At 35.0% G+C, this 15335-nt stretch overlaps 1 protein-coding gene across 4 annotated transcripts in view; it reads right to left on the reverse strand.

Moving 5' to 3' along the window:
• Positions 1 to 3393: 3393 nt before the first annotated feature.
• The window catches only part of Micu2 (mitochondrial calcium uptake 2), a 122269-nt gene continuing 110327 nt past the window's right edge, over positions 3394 to 15335 (reverse strand). For 2 of the 4 annotated variants that reach the window (XM_046447856.2, XM_046447848.2), the window contains exons 8-12: positions 12843 to 12940; positions 9396 to 9567; positions 5899 to 6007; positions 5166 to 5323; positions 3394 to 4276 (exon numbers count right to left, since the gene is read on the reverse strand). In XM_046447856.2, coding sequence (XP_046303812.1) covers positions 4172 to 4276; positions 5166 to 5323; positions 5899 to 6007; positions 9396 to 9567; positions 12843 to 12940 — 642 coding nt within the window. In that variant the 3' untranslated portion in view covers positions 3394 to 4171. The other 2 variants (XM_046447865.2, XM_058580693.1) reach the window with 2 other exon arrangements.

Here is a 15335-nt window from a genome sequence, read left to right on the forward strand (position 1 = left end):
TCCATGTGTTATAAAGGGCTAGTCCTCACCTTGGTGTTACTAGGTGGTGGTGGAACCTTTAAGAGGTGGTGCTTAGTGGGAGGCCTTTTAGGTCATTGGGGTGTGCCTTCAGAGGGCATTGTGGTACCACCATTTTGGTAAATTAAGACTAAAATAAGTATCCAAAAATAAATGTATTGTCAATGAAGTGTTTTAAGATTAAAAAAAAAAAAAGGGCATTGTGGGACCCTGGTCTTTTCCTTTTCCTCCCTTTCTCTTTCTGGTGAAGAGGTGAGCAGTTTTTCTCCCTGATGCCCTCCCCATCATTATCATCCCCCAAAGGCCTAAAAACAATGACTCTGCCTGATCTTAGACTGGAACCTGAAAACTGTGAGCCAAAATAACCATTTTCTTTTTATGAACTAATTATCTCAGTTATTTGTTATAGTAACAGAAAGTTGACTAATACAAGAATACAAAGCTTTTGTTAAAAATAGTTGTGGGGAAGATATTGGGTGTCATTAGGCTGAGAAATGTTAATTCAGATATTAACCTTTTGTTGGCTTTTGATGTTTCTAAAGACTTTGTATTTTAATCATCTACTGGTTAATTTTTATCTATGTTGAGATGTATTTCATATACAGTATAGTTCACTCATTTCAAGTGTATAATTGAGTGGGTTTGGTTTACTACATTGTTAATTTTTAAAAATTGTAGTATAATTGACATAATATTTGCCATTTTCACATTTTTAAATGCATCACACAGTGAAATTGTATTCATCATGTCGGGCATCTATCACCAACTCCTGTTTCTGAATATTTCCATCAATCCAAACCAAAATTATTTAACCATTAAGCAATAATTCTCCACCCTGCCAACTTGGCAGAATCTATTGTCTCAGGAATTTATGTATCCTAGGTACCTACATAAGTGGAATCATACATTATTAGTCCTTTTGTGTCTGACTTATTTCACTTCTCAAGGTTCATCTAATAATGCGTAACAGAACCTCATTCATTTTTATGGACTATCAATATACCATTGTATGTGTATAGCACATTTTGTTTTTCCACTTTTTTAATGCATGATACAATGAACACTGGCATCAAGTACTTGAGTCCCTAGGAGTGGAATTGTTGGGTCATAAGAATATGAGCTTACAGTGAAAATCAGTCAATCAATTAATGGGGCAAGAGAAACATCCCTTATAGATGTTAAAGGCTAAGCCCTTGAAATATGTTAATCTGCATAACTGGGAAAACTCTTCCTTTACAGCATAATGTTTTAGGCTGACAAATGGCCAAGAGCTTTTATCCTATTATTACCAAAAACTTTTGCAGATTAAGAAACATCAAGGGGCTGGGGTTGTGGCTCAGAGGTAGAGCACTCACCTAACATGCGTGAGGCCCCGGGTTCAATCCTCAACACCACATAAAAAATAAAATATAGGGACTGGGATGGTGGCTCAGTGATAGAGTGCTCGCCTAGCATGCATGAGGCACTGGGTTCGATCCTCGGCACCACATTAAAAACAACAACAACAACAAACTAATGTATTCACCTAAAACTAAAGATAGGTAAATAAATAAATATTAAAAAAATAATATATATTGGGTCCACCTATAACCAAAAAAAAAAAAAAAAAAAAAGAAACAAACATCAAGCTGAGCGTTATGGTGCATGCCTGTAATCCCAGCCAATTGGGAGGCTGAGACAGGAGGATCTCGAGTTCAAAGCCAGCCTCAGCAAGGGCAAGGCCCTAAGCAACTCAGTGAGACCTGTCTCTTAATACAAAATTGAGCTGGGGATGTGGCTCAGTGGTTGAATGCCCCTGAGTTCAATCTCTGGTACCCCCAACCCCCCTAAAAAGAGAAACATCAATTTGTGGCTCAGTGATAGAGCTCTTGCCTAATTTATGTGAGGCACTGTGTTCTATCCTCAGCACCACATAAATAAAGGTATTGTGTCCACCTACAACTAAAATTTAAAAAAAATATATATATATATATAAAGGAAACATTGGGCTGGGGTTGTGGCTCAGTGGTAGAGCACTTGCCTAGCACGTGTGAGGCACTGAGTTTGATGCTTAGTACTGCATATAAAATAAAAGGTCCATAAACAACTAAAAAAAATTAAAAAAAGAAACATCAATTTGCTCTAATTGCAAATTGATGGAGGACTAATTGTAAAGTTGGAGACTTATACTTTCTGATATCACTACTTCCCTGAAAACTGCAATAATCAAAACCGTGTGATAGTGTCATACAGATATTCTTATAATCTATTACTGGCATTAATTTTTATTTTTGGTACAGGGATTCAACTCAGGGGCAATCGACCACTGAGCCACATCCTCAGTCCCTTTTTGTATTTTATTTAGAGACAGGGTCTCACTGAATATCCTTAGTGTCTTGCCCTTGCTGAGGCTGGCTTTGAACTTGTGATCCTCCTGTCTTGGCCTTCCAAGCTGCTGGGATTATAGGTATGCTCCACTGAGCCTGGCTGATGTTAAATTATTTTGATGCTCAAACAGTACCAGATTTGGCTGGGAAGGTCCTTCAAGTTGGCTTTGTTCATTTGACTCCCTGTTTTTTCATGAGCCCTCCTTTTTTTTTTTTTTTTTGGTATTGGGGATTTAACCCAGGGGTGCCTTAACCACTGAACCACATCTCAGCCTTTATTTTTTAAAATATTTTTAGTTGAAGATGGGACACAATATCTTTATTTTATTTATTTTACTGTGGTGCTGAGGATCAAATCCAGTGCCTCACACATGCTAGGCAAGTGCTCCACCATTGAGCCCCAACCCCAAACCTTTATTTTTTATTGAGACATGTGCTAAGTTGCTTAGTTGTTTAATTCACAAAAGACATTACAGACCCGGCCATGGCCCTGGAATGAGCAGTTCTCTAGAGGTAAAACTGGTTTTAAATACATTTATTTTATTTACTTATTTTTATGTGGTGTTGAGGATCAAATCCAGCACCTCGCTAGGTAAGTGCTCTACTGCTGAGCCACAACCCTAGCCACAAGAAACACATTTTTTTTTAGTAAATTTTATTGATCATTTATTTTAAAAAGAAGTAACCATTTTACACAATTTTATATTTGCTTTAATGCCTGTTAATTTCTAGTATCACTTTAAACATTTCCCACAACCCAGTATATTTCATGATATCCTGATCTTGTGATCAAAATTCTCCCCAACCACACTTTTTAATTTTTTCATCCCAGTGCTAGAGATCAAACTCAGGGCCTCCAGCATGCCAGGAAAGTGCTCTACTGCTGAGCTACACCCCCAACCCTACACTAGTTTTTAAGAACATAAACTAGCAAAAGTGGCAAGGAATTAAAGTATTTACATTTTTAAAATGTGGTACTAAAATATATGTAAAATAAGAAGCATCTGCATATTTTGTATGTGTGAATATTTTATTCTGCTTCCAGATATAAGATACAAACATTTTTTACATGTTATTTTAAAGACACCAAATGTACAGCTAACTGACATAAAACAGACATGAGATACGATGCAAATGAGAAAAGTCTCAAGTTTTAACTTCATTTACCCTATTAGGAACATCACAACTTCTGAAATCAACACTGGCCTTGTGAATCAAGTACTTTTTTCCCATAAGCACTTATCCACTCTTCCAGAAAGCGTATCATGCTTTTGTGTCTAAAGAATCAGTGAAGAAGTAAGCTTTTCCATCTTCCCAAAGCACTAAATGTTACTTGGAATTAGGTCTTTGGACAGAATCCAATATCTGATTTTATAAAACAATATTTTCCTTCCTAAAAAGTTCTTCTCTGAAAACGTATCAAGAAATTATTGGGGGGCTGGGGATGTGGCTCAAGCGGTAGCGCGCTCACCTGGCATGCGTGCGGCCCGGGTTCGATCCTCAGCACCACATACAAACAAAGATGTTGTGTCCGCCAAATACTAAAAAATAAATATTAAAAAATTCTCTCTCTCTCTCTACCTCTATCTCTCTCACTCTCTCTTTAAAAAAAAAAAAAAACAAAAAAAAAAAAAAAAAGAAATTATTGAATTAGAGAGCAAATATATGGCATCTTTATATTACAAAGGAAATCAGGGAAGACTTAAAAGGAAGAGCAGCAAGTATTTTTTAAAAAATATCAAATTTTGACATTTGGAGCAATATAATTGCCTTATTATTATTTTAATTTAAAAAAGGCCTTTTCCAGCTTGTTTCCAGGCTTCTTTTACTCCTTTAATGCTTTCTTTTTTCACACATTTCCAGTATTCTTGTATACTCTGTTGTTGTGGCACCTGTTGACCAACAGTAAAATATACAGTCATTTTCTTCAAGGATAAACATTATTTCATGTGAGCTTTATGGTTTTGCTTATTTCCTTCCCACACTCCTCCCTAGAAAAACTGAAGGTGAATTATACTGTAAAACTTACTAATGAAAATCAAATTTACTAATTTTCTACAAACTATGTTTGTTGCAGAAAACTGAGCTTACTTTTCTAAGTTGTAAATGAATAGCCTTATCTGCAAGAACTTGGACACTGTATATTCTATTATCCTCTTTCTTCCAGCCTAACTACCTCCCTATGTACCATGTAGATTCTCTTTGGAACCTAGTTTTGGAAACCTTTGCAGATATCTCTCATGAGTGCTTCCAGCAGATACTAATCTAAATAAATTCCAAGTTTATTTTATAGACCAATAGGTGAAGATGAGTGAATAATTATAATAGCTAATATTTACTTCATGTGTCTCAGTTGCGGTGCTAAGTATTTTACACTCAATTCTAATAATTCTTTCTGGTAGATTTTATCAGTATTCTATTTAGACAGATGAGAAATATGAGTGGAGGCTCAGAAAATTAAGTTATGCAAAATTCAGCAGTTAATAAACGATAAAGCCAGATTTGAATCTAAAGAGGTTGTATGACTATAGAGCCCAAAGTCAAATCCTAGGCTGATTTCTGAATAGTGGTATCTATTAGGTTCAAATTTTTTTAAAAGCAAAGAAAAATGCTGAAATTCATTTTATGATAAAGATATTTCAATGTTTCAACTATAGCTTATAATTGCTTTATAAATGGTTAAAATTCCATTTAAGACTCTGTAATTTGCCCATTGATAATAACATTATCAATATTAGTAACATATAATAAGTAGTTTTTTAAAAACTCAAAATATGTTACCCATAAACCTCGATGCATCCTGTTTTTTAACACCCCAAGAAACTCTTCATGGCTAAGGCATTCATCATCATCCAAATCAAAGATCTTGAAGACCGTGTCCAAAATATTGTTTGAGAGCTCTTGTCCTGTTGCTACTTTTACAGCTCTCTTAAACTCCGCTTTAAACAAACAAAACACAACCCATCAAATAGGTGAAACAGTGTAAGTGGAATTATCTAAATTTTCATTATATGAGAAGTAAAAAGAAATCTAAGGTTTTATTATTTGGGAACTAAAATACAAAAATACTCATAATGAATTTATTCAAATAATAATTTGGTTTAGAAATGACATAAGAGTAACTGTAAGTCTAAGTAAGATATTTTAATTGAATTGAAATGTTAGCTACATATTTAAATATTTCCTTTCCTTTTTAGGAGAATGAGAAACAAAAGCAAAACAGTAACTGTTGAATAAATCTTTTGATATTGTAAATCTAGAATAACTATATAGAAATAAAAGGAAAATTATTTTGCTGAAAACTGGTTCCTTGGTTGGTATCATCTAGTTGAAAAACAGAAATAGCTTATGGATGATAAAAATTAAATGATTTAAGGGCTGGGGATGTGGCTCAAGTGGTAGCGCGCTCGCCTGGCATGCGTGCGCCCCGGGTTCGATCCTCAGCACCACATACAAAGATGTTCTGTCCACCTAAAAAATAAATATTAAAAAAAAAATGATTCATATATCTTACCTAGTCTGACAGGTCGATTAGCTAAGCTAAACATTTGCATGGCAATAGCAAAGTCTTCCAAGTGGGTTGTAAAATGGCAAAATGACTTGAACTCATCCAAACTAATGCTCTAATAAAAATAAAGAGGTTTTATTACAATTTTATAAAAACATTAAGCAATCTTATGAATATAATTGTGAGTCGTCTTTTCTATCATAAAGCTTATAAAGTTAGATCTAAGCAAGCCTATTAAAAAGTTCAAGACGCAGAATAATACTAGAATTAAAGGTTTTAGAATTTAAGAACAGTGTGAGAATAACTAGTAGGGCCACAGACTCTGTGACTGTATAGACTGGAGACTGTGAATGGGGTCTCCTCGAGTTGTACATTGTAAACCTTGGGGCGGCCCTGAGTTATGGACTGAATTCATATTTTGAAGCCTTAATCCCCAATGTAACTTTATTTTGGCGACAGGGCCTGTAAGGAGATGAATATATAATAGGAATTGAGCCCTAATTCAATAAGACTGGTGTCCAATAAGAAGAAGAGATATCAGAACTCATTCACTCTTGTGAATACTAGGTCTCCTTATGTGTGCACAAAGAAATGGTCGCATGAGGACAAAAAGAGATGGCGCTGTGAGCAAGCTGAGAAGGAAGACCTTACCAGATAATAGCCCTGCTAGAATTTTGACTTCCTCCTGAATAGTGAGGAAATACATTTGTATTGTTTAAGCTGCTCAGTTGGTGTATTTTCTTATGGTAGCTCAAGGAAACTAACACAGTCTGTTAAGTGGCCACTTCTGCTTAGTTTTACTAGTGAACATAGTACTGAATAAGAGAATTTAGGTTTGGAGATGGACTTAACGTTGAAATTCCAGTTCTGTCACTTACTCTGGTGATCTTAGCGAAAGTTTTAGGTAAGTAATCCTTTAGGAGTTAAGTAATTTGACCAGGTATATTAAGTGGAACAATTAGATGTGGAACTCCGTCCATCTGACTTCAAAATCTATGTATTTCAAATAAAAACAAAGGTCTGGGGATATGGCTCAGTGGTAGAATGCTTGCCCAACACATGTATAGCCCTGGATTCCATCTCCAACCCTATGAAACAGACAAATAAAAACCCCAAAGAAATCCCTCAAAACAAAACAAAAAAAATATTAAAAGATAATTTTTCCATTAAAAGTAAAAAGTATAGGGCTCAGGCTGTAGCTCATCGGCAGAGCAGTTGCTTTGCATGTGTGAGGCATTAAGTTTGATCCTCAGCCCACATAAAAATAAACAAAGACATTCTGTCCATCTACAACTATAAAAAAATTAAAGTAAAAAGTATAAAAATTCATAACTTAAAAGAAACATTTTCACTATTTTTAGAAAAGTGAAGGGAACTTGTAGGGAACTTCAGGATGATGTTCTTTGCATATGTGTGGTCTTACTCAAGTTTCTAAAGAAGTAATATGAACATGTAGCATCCTTTAAGAAAAGGGGGATGGTAAAACACTATGTCCCTTAATGTCCAAATACATAGTATCTTGAAGGACACTGGCTTTTTCTTATGCATACTGAGAACTGGGGCAAGTTAGTGTTATCTGTAGAAAGCTACTTGCCTGCATATACATCAGGGTAGTTACTCCTTGGGATACTGGTCATAGAAGCAAACTAAGCAAGCTAATGCTGATTATGTCACTGCTTCTATACCCTAATATATAAACTCCCTGAGTGAGAACTAGTGTAGAACTGAGGGCATTGTGGAAAGGATATATATTATTCATCCAGCTGGCTGCCACTGGACAAAAAAAGATAAGGGAGAGGAGAAACTATTTGGCAAAACAATGAGGGACAGAGGTGCTATGTGTTCAGTCAATTGCTACTGAACTCTTCTTGAAGCAGTCACTAAACTCTCTTAAGCTTTTCTCAGTAAAACATATGTCTTGCTGCGCTCTGGGCACTTTCTTTGGCCTTTCTGCAATCTACCCTAATGTTCTGGCTCAATTTGGCTGTGAACATCATAAAAATTCAAGCAGTACAAAGTATAAATAATGAAAAAAATTTTGTTACTCTTCTAATCTTCAATTCCTTTCCCCAGAGATAAAGCACTGACACCTGTTCATCCTACCAGAAATATTCTACTTGTATACTATTTCACGTGTACATACACATACACAAAATCTTGTTTTACGGTGGGAACATCCTCTTCACACATTTCTAGACTTTGCTTTATTTTATTAACAGTCTATTAATCAGGGGCTAGGGTTGTGGCTCAGCGGTAGAGCCCTTGCCTAGCACATGTGGGATGCTGGTTTCGATCCTCAGCACCACATAAAAATAAAATAAAGGTATTGTGTCCAACTACAACTAAAACAAAATATCTTTTTTTAAATAACCAGTTAATTTGTAACTGCAGTAAATCTAGGATGTTCTAAGTAATAAAATCATTATATTTATAGACCTATTAAAGGAAGAGTGGCCGTTATTTTATATATATATATCCCACATATAACATAGATAAGTTTTCTTTGATAGCCATCAACATTAGAAAGCTTTCTTCATTTTTTTCTTTTTTTTTTTAGTTGCAGATGAACACAATACCTTTATTTTTATTTTATTTTATTTTATTTTATTTTATTTTTGTGGTGCTGGAGATTGAACTCAGGGCCTTGTGCCTGCGAGGCAATCACTTACCAAGCTATGTCCCCAGCCCTTTATTTTTTAATGTGGTGCTGATGATTGAACCCAGTGCACAGTGCCTCATGTGTGCGAGACAAGCACTCTATCACTGAACTATAACCCCAGCCACTGTTAGATGTATTTCTAATTGTTATATATTTATATTTCAGTTATAATGGGATCTTTATGTTTAATATTTTCTTTCACATTAGAAATAGTGTTTTTAAAAAAGTTATATAAAATTATATGTCTGCCGCAAAATGGTTTTTGGAACAATACATAAAAGTAAAAATCACTTGGAATCTCACTACTGTACAGTAATCATTACTAATAGTTTGGTGGTCATCATTCTATACTTCACACACACATACACACACCCCATTACATTTTCTAACTTGAAATTTGTATCTAGGACAGGTACTTCTAATATATTAGCACTGCAATAGGCATTTACTTGAATTATTGTTTCTAATGATTTTTTTGACTGGATTCTCTGGGCACAAAATCATATCAAGTGGAAAGACAATTGTTACCTTCCAATTTTTATACTCTTTAAAAAAATAATCTTACTTACTTGCAATGGCTAAGGTCCTCCAACATATATTTAATAACAGTGGTAAGAGGAGATTCTTGTTCCTAACTTTAGTGGTAATGTAAACTCATGATTACTATACTAATTCTGTCTTAGTAGTTCATTCATAGGAAAACAGTATGTGGAAAATATTCTTCAACTTGATTTTATAGTTCCATAAAAGAACAATCTTGGTTAACTTAGAAGTTACTTTAATAAAAAAGAAAATGCTAACTTATTTCATCTTTATCACATGCAAATGAAAAGGGCATACGAACCTCTCCTGCTGACAACCTCTCTCTAACGTTTTTCCAATAAACGTCTTTATTTTCAGTGTTAGTGAAAAAAAGTAGCCACTCTGCAAAGTCTTCTTTTCTCATGAAACTCAAACCTTTAGAAAACTGAAGGAATTCCATTTCTTGAATCTCTGTTTGTAAATTTTCTGTAAATCTAAATATTAAAATACAAAAAAATTGATAAAAGCAATTAATAGCATTCGACCATAATATTGTAAATAGGACTTCAAAGTGCCTTCATTATTCCCTCCTGATTGACAGGTGTCTTGATATAGTGAGCAGTTATAGTGTTATTGCTATAAAAAGGCTTGTGGGGAAGAAGATGCAGAGAAGTTGGTAAGGTTCAATGCCTGCTTCATTTAATCTCTGACTTCCCATACTCAATTTATTTGTGTAAATTATATCTGGCAATATACATTTGTGTGTGTGTGTGTGTGTGTTTTAATTAGATGTTGATGGATGTATTCATTCATTCATTCATTCATTCATTTATTTATATGTGGTGCTGAGAATCAACCCAGTGCCTAGCACATGCTAGGGAAGTGCTCTACCACTTGAGCCACAACCCCAGCCCTGGCAATCTACATTTTGATAAATATTTTAAAATTATGTAAATTGTTTTGATATATCCAAAGAAAATAAAATTCCATGGAAAACAATTTTTCCAATATAGAAACATTATCAATGATCAGACAAGTTTAAGGGGCACTGCTTTTAGAATGTTAATCATAATTAATAGTTTCTAAAATTTTTCAGATATCAAAATTTATACGTAACCAATGGCTTTGAATTGAAAGATCTTCCTAAAGATATCGATAATCTTTTGGACAATAACATATGTCTATATGATCAACATTCCTTTCTCATAAAAACAACATGGCACATTGATGAAACTTTCATCAATAGCTCCTGGGAAAGGTACAAGTTGAAAGGATATCTGAATAGGACCCAGAAATGCTGCACTTGTTTTATTACTAAATCATGTGAAAAGTATTATTATTTCCATGAGTTTTAATACGTTACAGATCTCTTTACTCACTTTTCTACATGTTAAAATTTCTTTACTGTCATGTCACAATTTAAATAAAAATAAATGGGGTGAAAAAAGAGGTACATTCTAATGCAGTGGGAGAAAATTTGTCACTGTAAACAATTATTTGCTTTAAAATTCCCTCCAAACCTTAAAAACTTGTTTTATCTTGGGCTTCTTCCTATGTGGTAGGCAAAAGTCTGTTATCTACATTTTCTGGATGTAGTGGATATACAAATTTTTAAATGCCATGTTTATTTATGGGTCAAAGCAGAATATTATCTAAAACTGGAAGCATTTCAAGTTTGCACTGATAGATCTGACATGAAGCAAAGAGACCTGTCAGAGGCAAGAAGAATCCAAGAGATTATTGATGAGAAAAGAATTAACAGTATTTGGTGACTGGATATAGAGAGAGAAAGTGCAAGTGAGAGTGATAGAGACACATAGATCAAAGACAACATCTTATTTCTAAATGGAGCTGATAAATGGTGTGATACATATTCACTGGTTCCAGTAATAAAAGGGAAGAATACCTATCTCACCTTACAAGGACAGGCAAGATAATATATATAAAACGCTTAGAAAAATGCCACACATGTCATAAGTATTCAATAGTAGCCGCTAACAGTGCTGAGGTTGTTATGTAACCATCTTTTCATTTTCCTCATTAATTAAGCCCAGGCAGACTTCACTTTTTGCTAGTTTGAGCCACTTTCTTGCTCATATTCTCAGTATGAGCTTTCTTGCTTATGTCCCCTTGGGATGCTAATAGGCTTCTTCAACTGACTTGAAGAACATCATACAATAGCTGCACATATTAGTATCTGTTTAAATTCACGGTCTTCCTCTTTAATGGGGTCCTTCCCTGCTCATTTGCTCCCAAACTTCAACACAGGGAGCACTAAATGATTTTCTGCATTACCAAAATACCTCTTAATCTATGAAAGCATTGATTACAATGCATTTAAATGTTTCTGTATGTCCCTATAAGGGACTGTTCCCAATGTCTGAAACATGGCCTGACAAATAGTACATAGTATGCACTCAATAAGTCTTTATTAAACTCCACTGAGTTGAACAAGATGCAAGGCTTGTGTTTCCCAAATCAGTGTTTTCCCTACTATACTGTACTGCTTTCTGATATCTGTTTTAGGACTTTGGTTAATGGAGTGGCACAAGGAGGCACGTATCTTGTTTTGTATGGAGTTACTCTCATTGGGAAGAAGTTAAGCAGGATCCTATATTTAAACATTCATGTGTGTGTATATGTATATACATCTATATATACATATATATGCATATATGTATGTATATATATGAAAAAAAAAATATATATATAAAAATAATTATTCTCATTCTACAGATAATGAGAAGTTAAATAAGTTGTTTAAGAATAAGGTTCATGTAAAGTTTTACTGAAATTTGGACATGTCTGTTAATGTATTATTTTTGGCTGCTTTCAAACTACAAGAGTAGAGTTGTGCAATTGTGACAGAGGCCATATTTACCATTTGGCCCTTTGCAGAAAAAGCTGGCCAGCCCTTGTGCTAGAGAATCAGAGACCATGTGGAGCACAGCTAAGTTGTTTCAGCAGAGGTAACCTTAGAAGAGATCACTATCAGCTAACCTATCAGCAGACTGCAAATGAGTAAGTCCAGTCAAGACCAACCTAACCTGGCCCCCACTGTAATTACGTCCAACTGACCTGAGGACTCATGGGCATAATAAATGGTCTGTGTTTTAAGATGGGTTGCTTTGTTTTGCATTAAGAATAAACTGACACCAAGGGCATGTCTCTTAGTTGCAAACACAAAATTACTAAAAAGAATTATTATATTCCATAAAACAGATTACTTTTTATAATAGATTAGAATATTTTCAGCATAAGTAACTTTATGCTTCATAGGTTCATTTCTCAGAGACAAAATGCCATATAGACCCATGTATAGTAGTTTTTGGTCTGCAGTGTTGAGAAATGAATATATTCAGTTTCTTCATTTCTTTTTTTTTTAATATTTATTTTTTAGTTTTAGATGAACACAATATCTTTATTTTACATTTATGAGGTACTGAGGATCGAACCCCTGCATGCTAGGCGAGCACTCTATCACTAAGCCACAACCCCAGCCCCAGTTTCTTCATTTCTTATGCATAACATTTTTTTCCCCTAGTACTGGGGATTGAATTCAGGGGGACTTGACCACTGAGCCACATCCCCAGCCCTGTTTTGTATTTTATTTAGAGACAGAGTCTCACTGAGTTGCTTAGTGTCTTGCTTTTGCTGAGGCTGGCTTTGAACTCATGGTGGTCCTGCCTCAGCCTCCCAAGCTCCTGGGATTATAGGCATGTGCCACAGCACTTCATAACATTCTCCTAAATAAATACATTTATATTACCTTCGAAATTCTTTATAGTGAAGTTTTCTTTCTCCTCTTTTTCCAAAGAAGTACATCTGAAGGGTTGTGTTAATTTCAGGTTCTTTCATTACTTGTTCCTATAAAAAATTAAATAATTTCAAATAAATACTCACAAGAACAAAAAATGAAACCCGTAGACTAGAACTCTTGGTATAATGTCCAGAAATGATTCTTGCAGGAAAAAATAAAAGGTGAAAAAGAGCGATGTAGTCATTCCTTCTGTATGTTACTTTGCCTGACATTATTACATTATCATCTTTGTTCAAGCAGGAGAAAAATAGTAAAGACTAGAAATACAAGATGGACTTCATCAGGAAGCAAAATCTTAGATCAGGCCAAAATGGGGGCTTAGAACAGAAAAGTAAATATCATTTCAAAATGTGATCTCTAGATATTTTCTAATATCACTGAAAATTAAAGCAGGAGTCTTTGAGCTTTAGCTGAACCTTAGAAATACTTGCAAACACTTGTTTTTCCTAATTACCAAATCAATAGGTGAAAATTTGAGCTGGGATTGTGACTCAGAGGAAGACCACTTGCCCAGCATGCATGAAGCACTGGGTTCGATCCTTAGCACCACATAAAAATAAAATAAAGATATTGTGTCCACCTATAACTAAAAAATAAATATTAAAAAAAGGTGAAAATTCCATTAAAGGTAATAAATGAAGTAGATTGTGTTATTTATTAAGAAACTGAAGAAGAAAGAAACAAAGGAAAATAAAACCACTAATAAATTTATCAGCAGCAAACAAACACCAAAAGGGGGTACAATTTTAAGTGTACCCCCTTTTTTTCTTTGGAAAAAAGAGCAGTCAGAGAAAGAAACACTAATTTCAGGTATAGAATCTCCATCATGTCTCCTAATTCTACCTCTATAACCTACTTCTCAGTAATAGAAGAGAACATGAGATTATTGCATTAAAACCTTCAATTCAGCGAAAAGTAGGTTAATGGGGTGAGAAGACAGTCCTAAGACAAGTTAGGGAAAACCTCCAGTAGACGCTCCTACCCAGCTGGGAGTGACTTGAGCAGCATTAGGAAGGGCTTCAAGGGCTTACAAGCTCCTAAATCACTGTTTAACTAAGGGAATAAAGTCCTCAGGGCGGAATATGCCTTGGAGGGGTAGAGCAGGTGTTGGATATTTAATGGGATCAGAGAGAACAGAATCTACCCTTTTTTTAAATGCCATTATACATGTACTCTTTTTTTTTTTTGCATTACAATTCTTAATACACATATATACCAAAATTTTTAATCTCTCTGTTTGTATATAAGGTATGTTGACACCAACTTCAAATCTTCTTACATATATTTTGTATAATGATGAATCTACCCTTTCATTCAAGCTCTGCATTTGGCTGAGGAAACTCCTCTATCCCTACAGTCTACACACAACAGCGGATCAAAATGCAGTACCTGCAGACTGGGGGAAAAAGATAAATTAGTTCCAGGTAATATGGGCAATGTATGAAAGAGAATCTCATCCATGTTCTACCAGAGTATAAGCCTAAGGAAAAAAATATGGCATGGAAACTTAGCAAAGGCACTAGAGCAGGAAACAGAAAAAAAACAAATTAGGCAAAAGGTGCAAAAAACTCGCTGTAGATAAGAACACAACCCAAGGAATAAATACATATTTCCCATGCATTTGTTCTCATACTTTTATTAAAAAATCTTAGCTCTTTATTGATATTCTAAGTAATGATACACAAAGATCCCTGGTATCATTTATTCAGTTTCTTCTAAGGGTGACATCTTATTATTATTATTATTTTTTTTTAGAGAGAGAGAGAGAGAGAGAGAATATTTTAATATTTATTTTTTAGTTTTTATCGGCGGACACAACATCTTTGTTTTGTATGTGGTGCTGAGGATCGAACCCGGGCCGCACGCATGCCAGGCGAGCGCGCTACCACTTGACCCACATCCCCAGCCCCTAAGGGTGACATCTTATAAAACTATAGTACAATATCTCACCTTGATATAGTCAACAGAGAGACTTTCCTTCCTCACTTAATCTTTTAGGCTTATGGCAACTTCCCTCTAGCTCCACCCTCTAACCTCTAAAAGCTTTTTTTTTTTTTCTCCTGTTGCTGATGTTAGAACTTAGGACCTAGCACAGGTTGGGCAAATGCTCTACCACTGACCTGTAACTCCAGCCTCTCTGGCAGCTATTAATTCCCCATATTTATAATACGATCATTTCAAAAACATTAACAGGTTGGGATAGAACAACTACTTGCCTTGCCTAGCATGCATGAGGCCCTGGCTTTGACTCCCAGCAACAAGAACAAGAAGCTATAATACAGTACATAACGTGTAATGTTGGCCTTTTTTTTTTTTTTGGTGCTGGGGATTGAATGCATCGCCCTGTGCATGCAAGACGAGCACTCTACCAACTGAGCTAAATCCTCAACCCTGGCTTTTTTTTTTTTTTCCCCCCTCAGCACAATTCTCTGGAGATTATCT

Source organism: Marmota monax, unplaced genomic scaffold (genome assembly GCF_021218885.2).
Source record: "Marmota monax isolate L192 unplaced genomic scaffold, Marmota_monax_Labrador192_F-V1.1 WCK01_AAM20220418_F8-fsc00043, whole genome shotgun sequence".
Classification (NCBI taxonomy): domain Eukaryota; kingdom Metazoa; phylum Chordata; class Mammalia; order Rodentia; family Sciuridae; genus Marmota; species Marmota monax.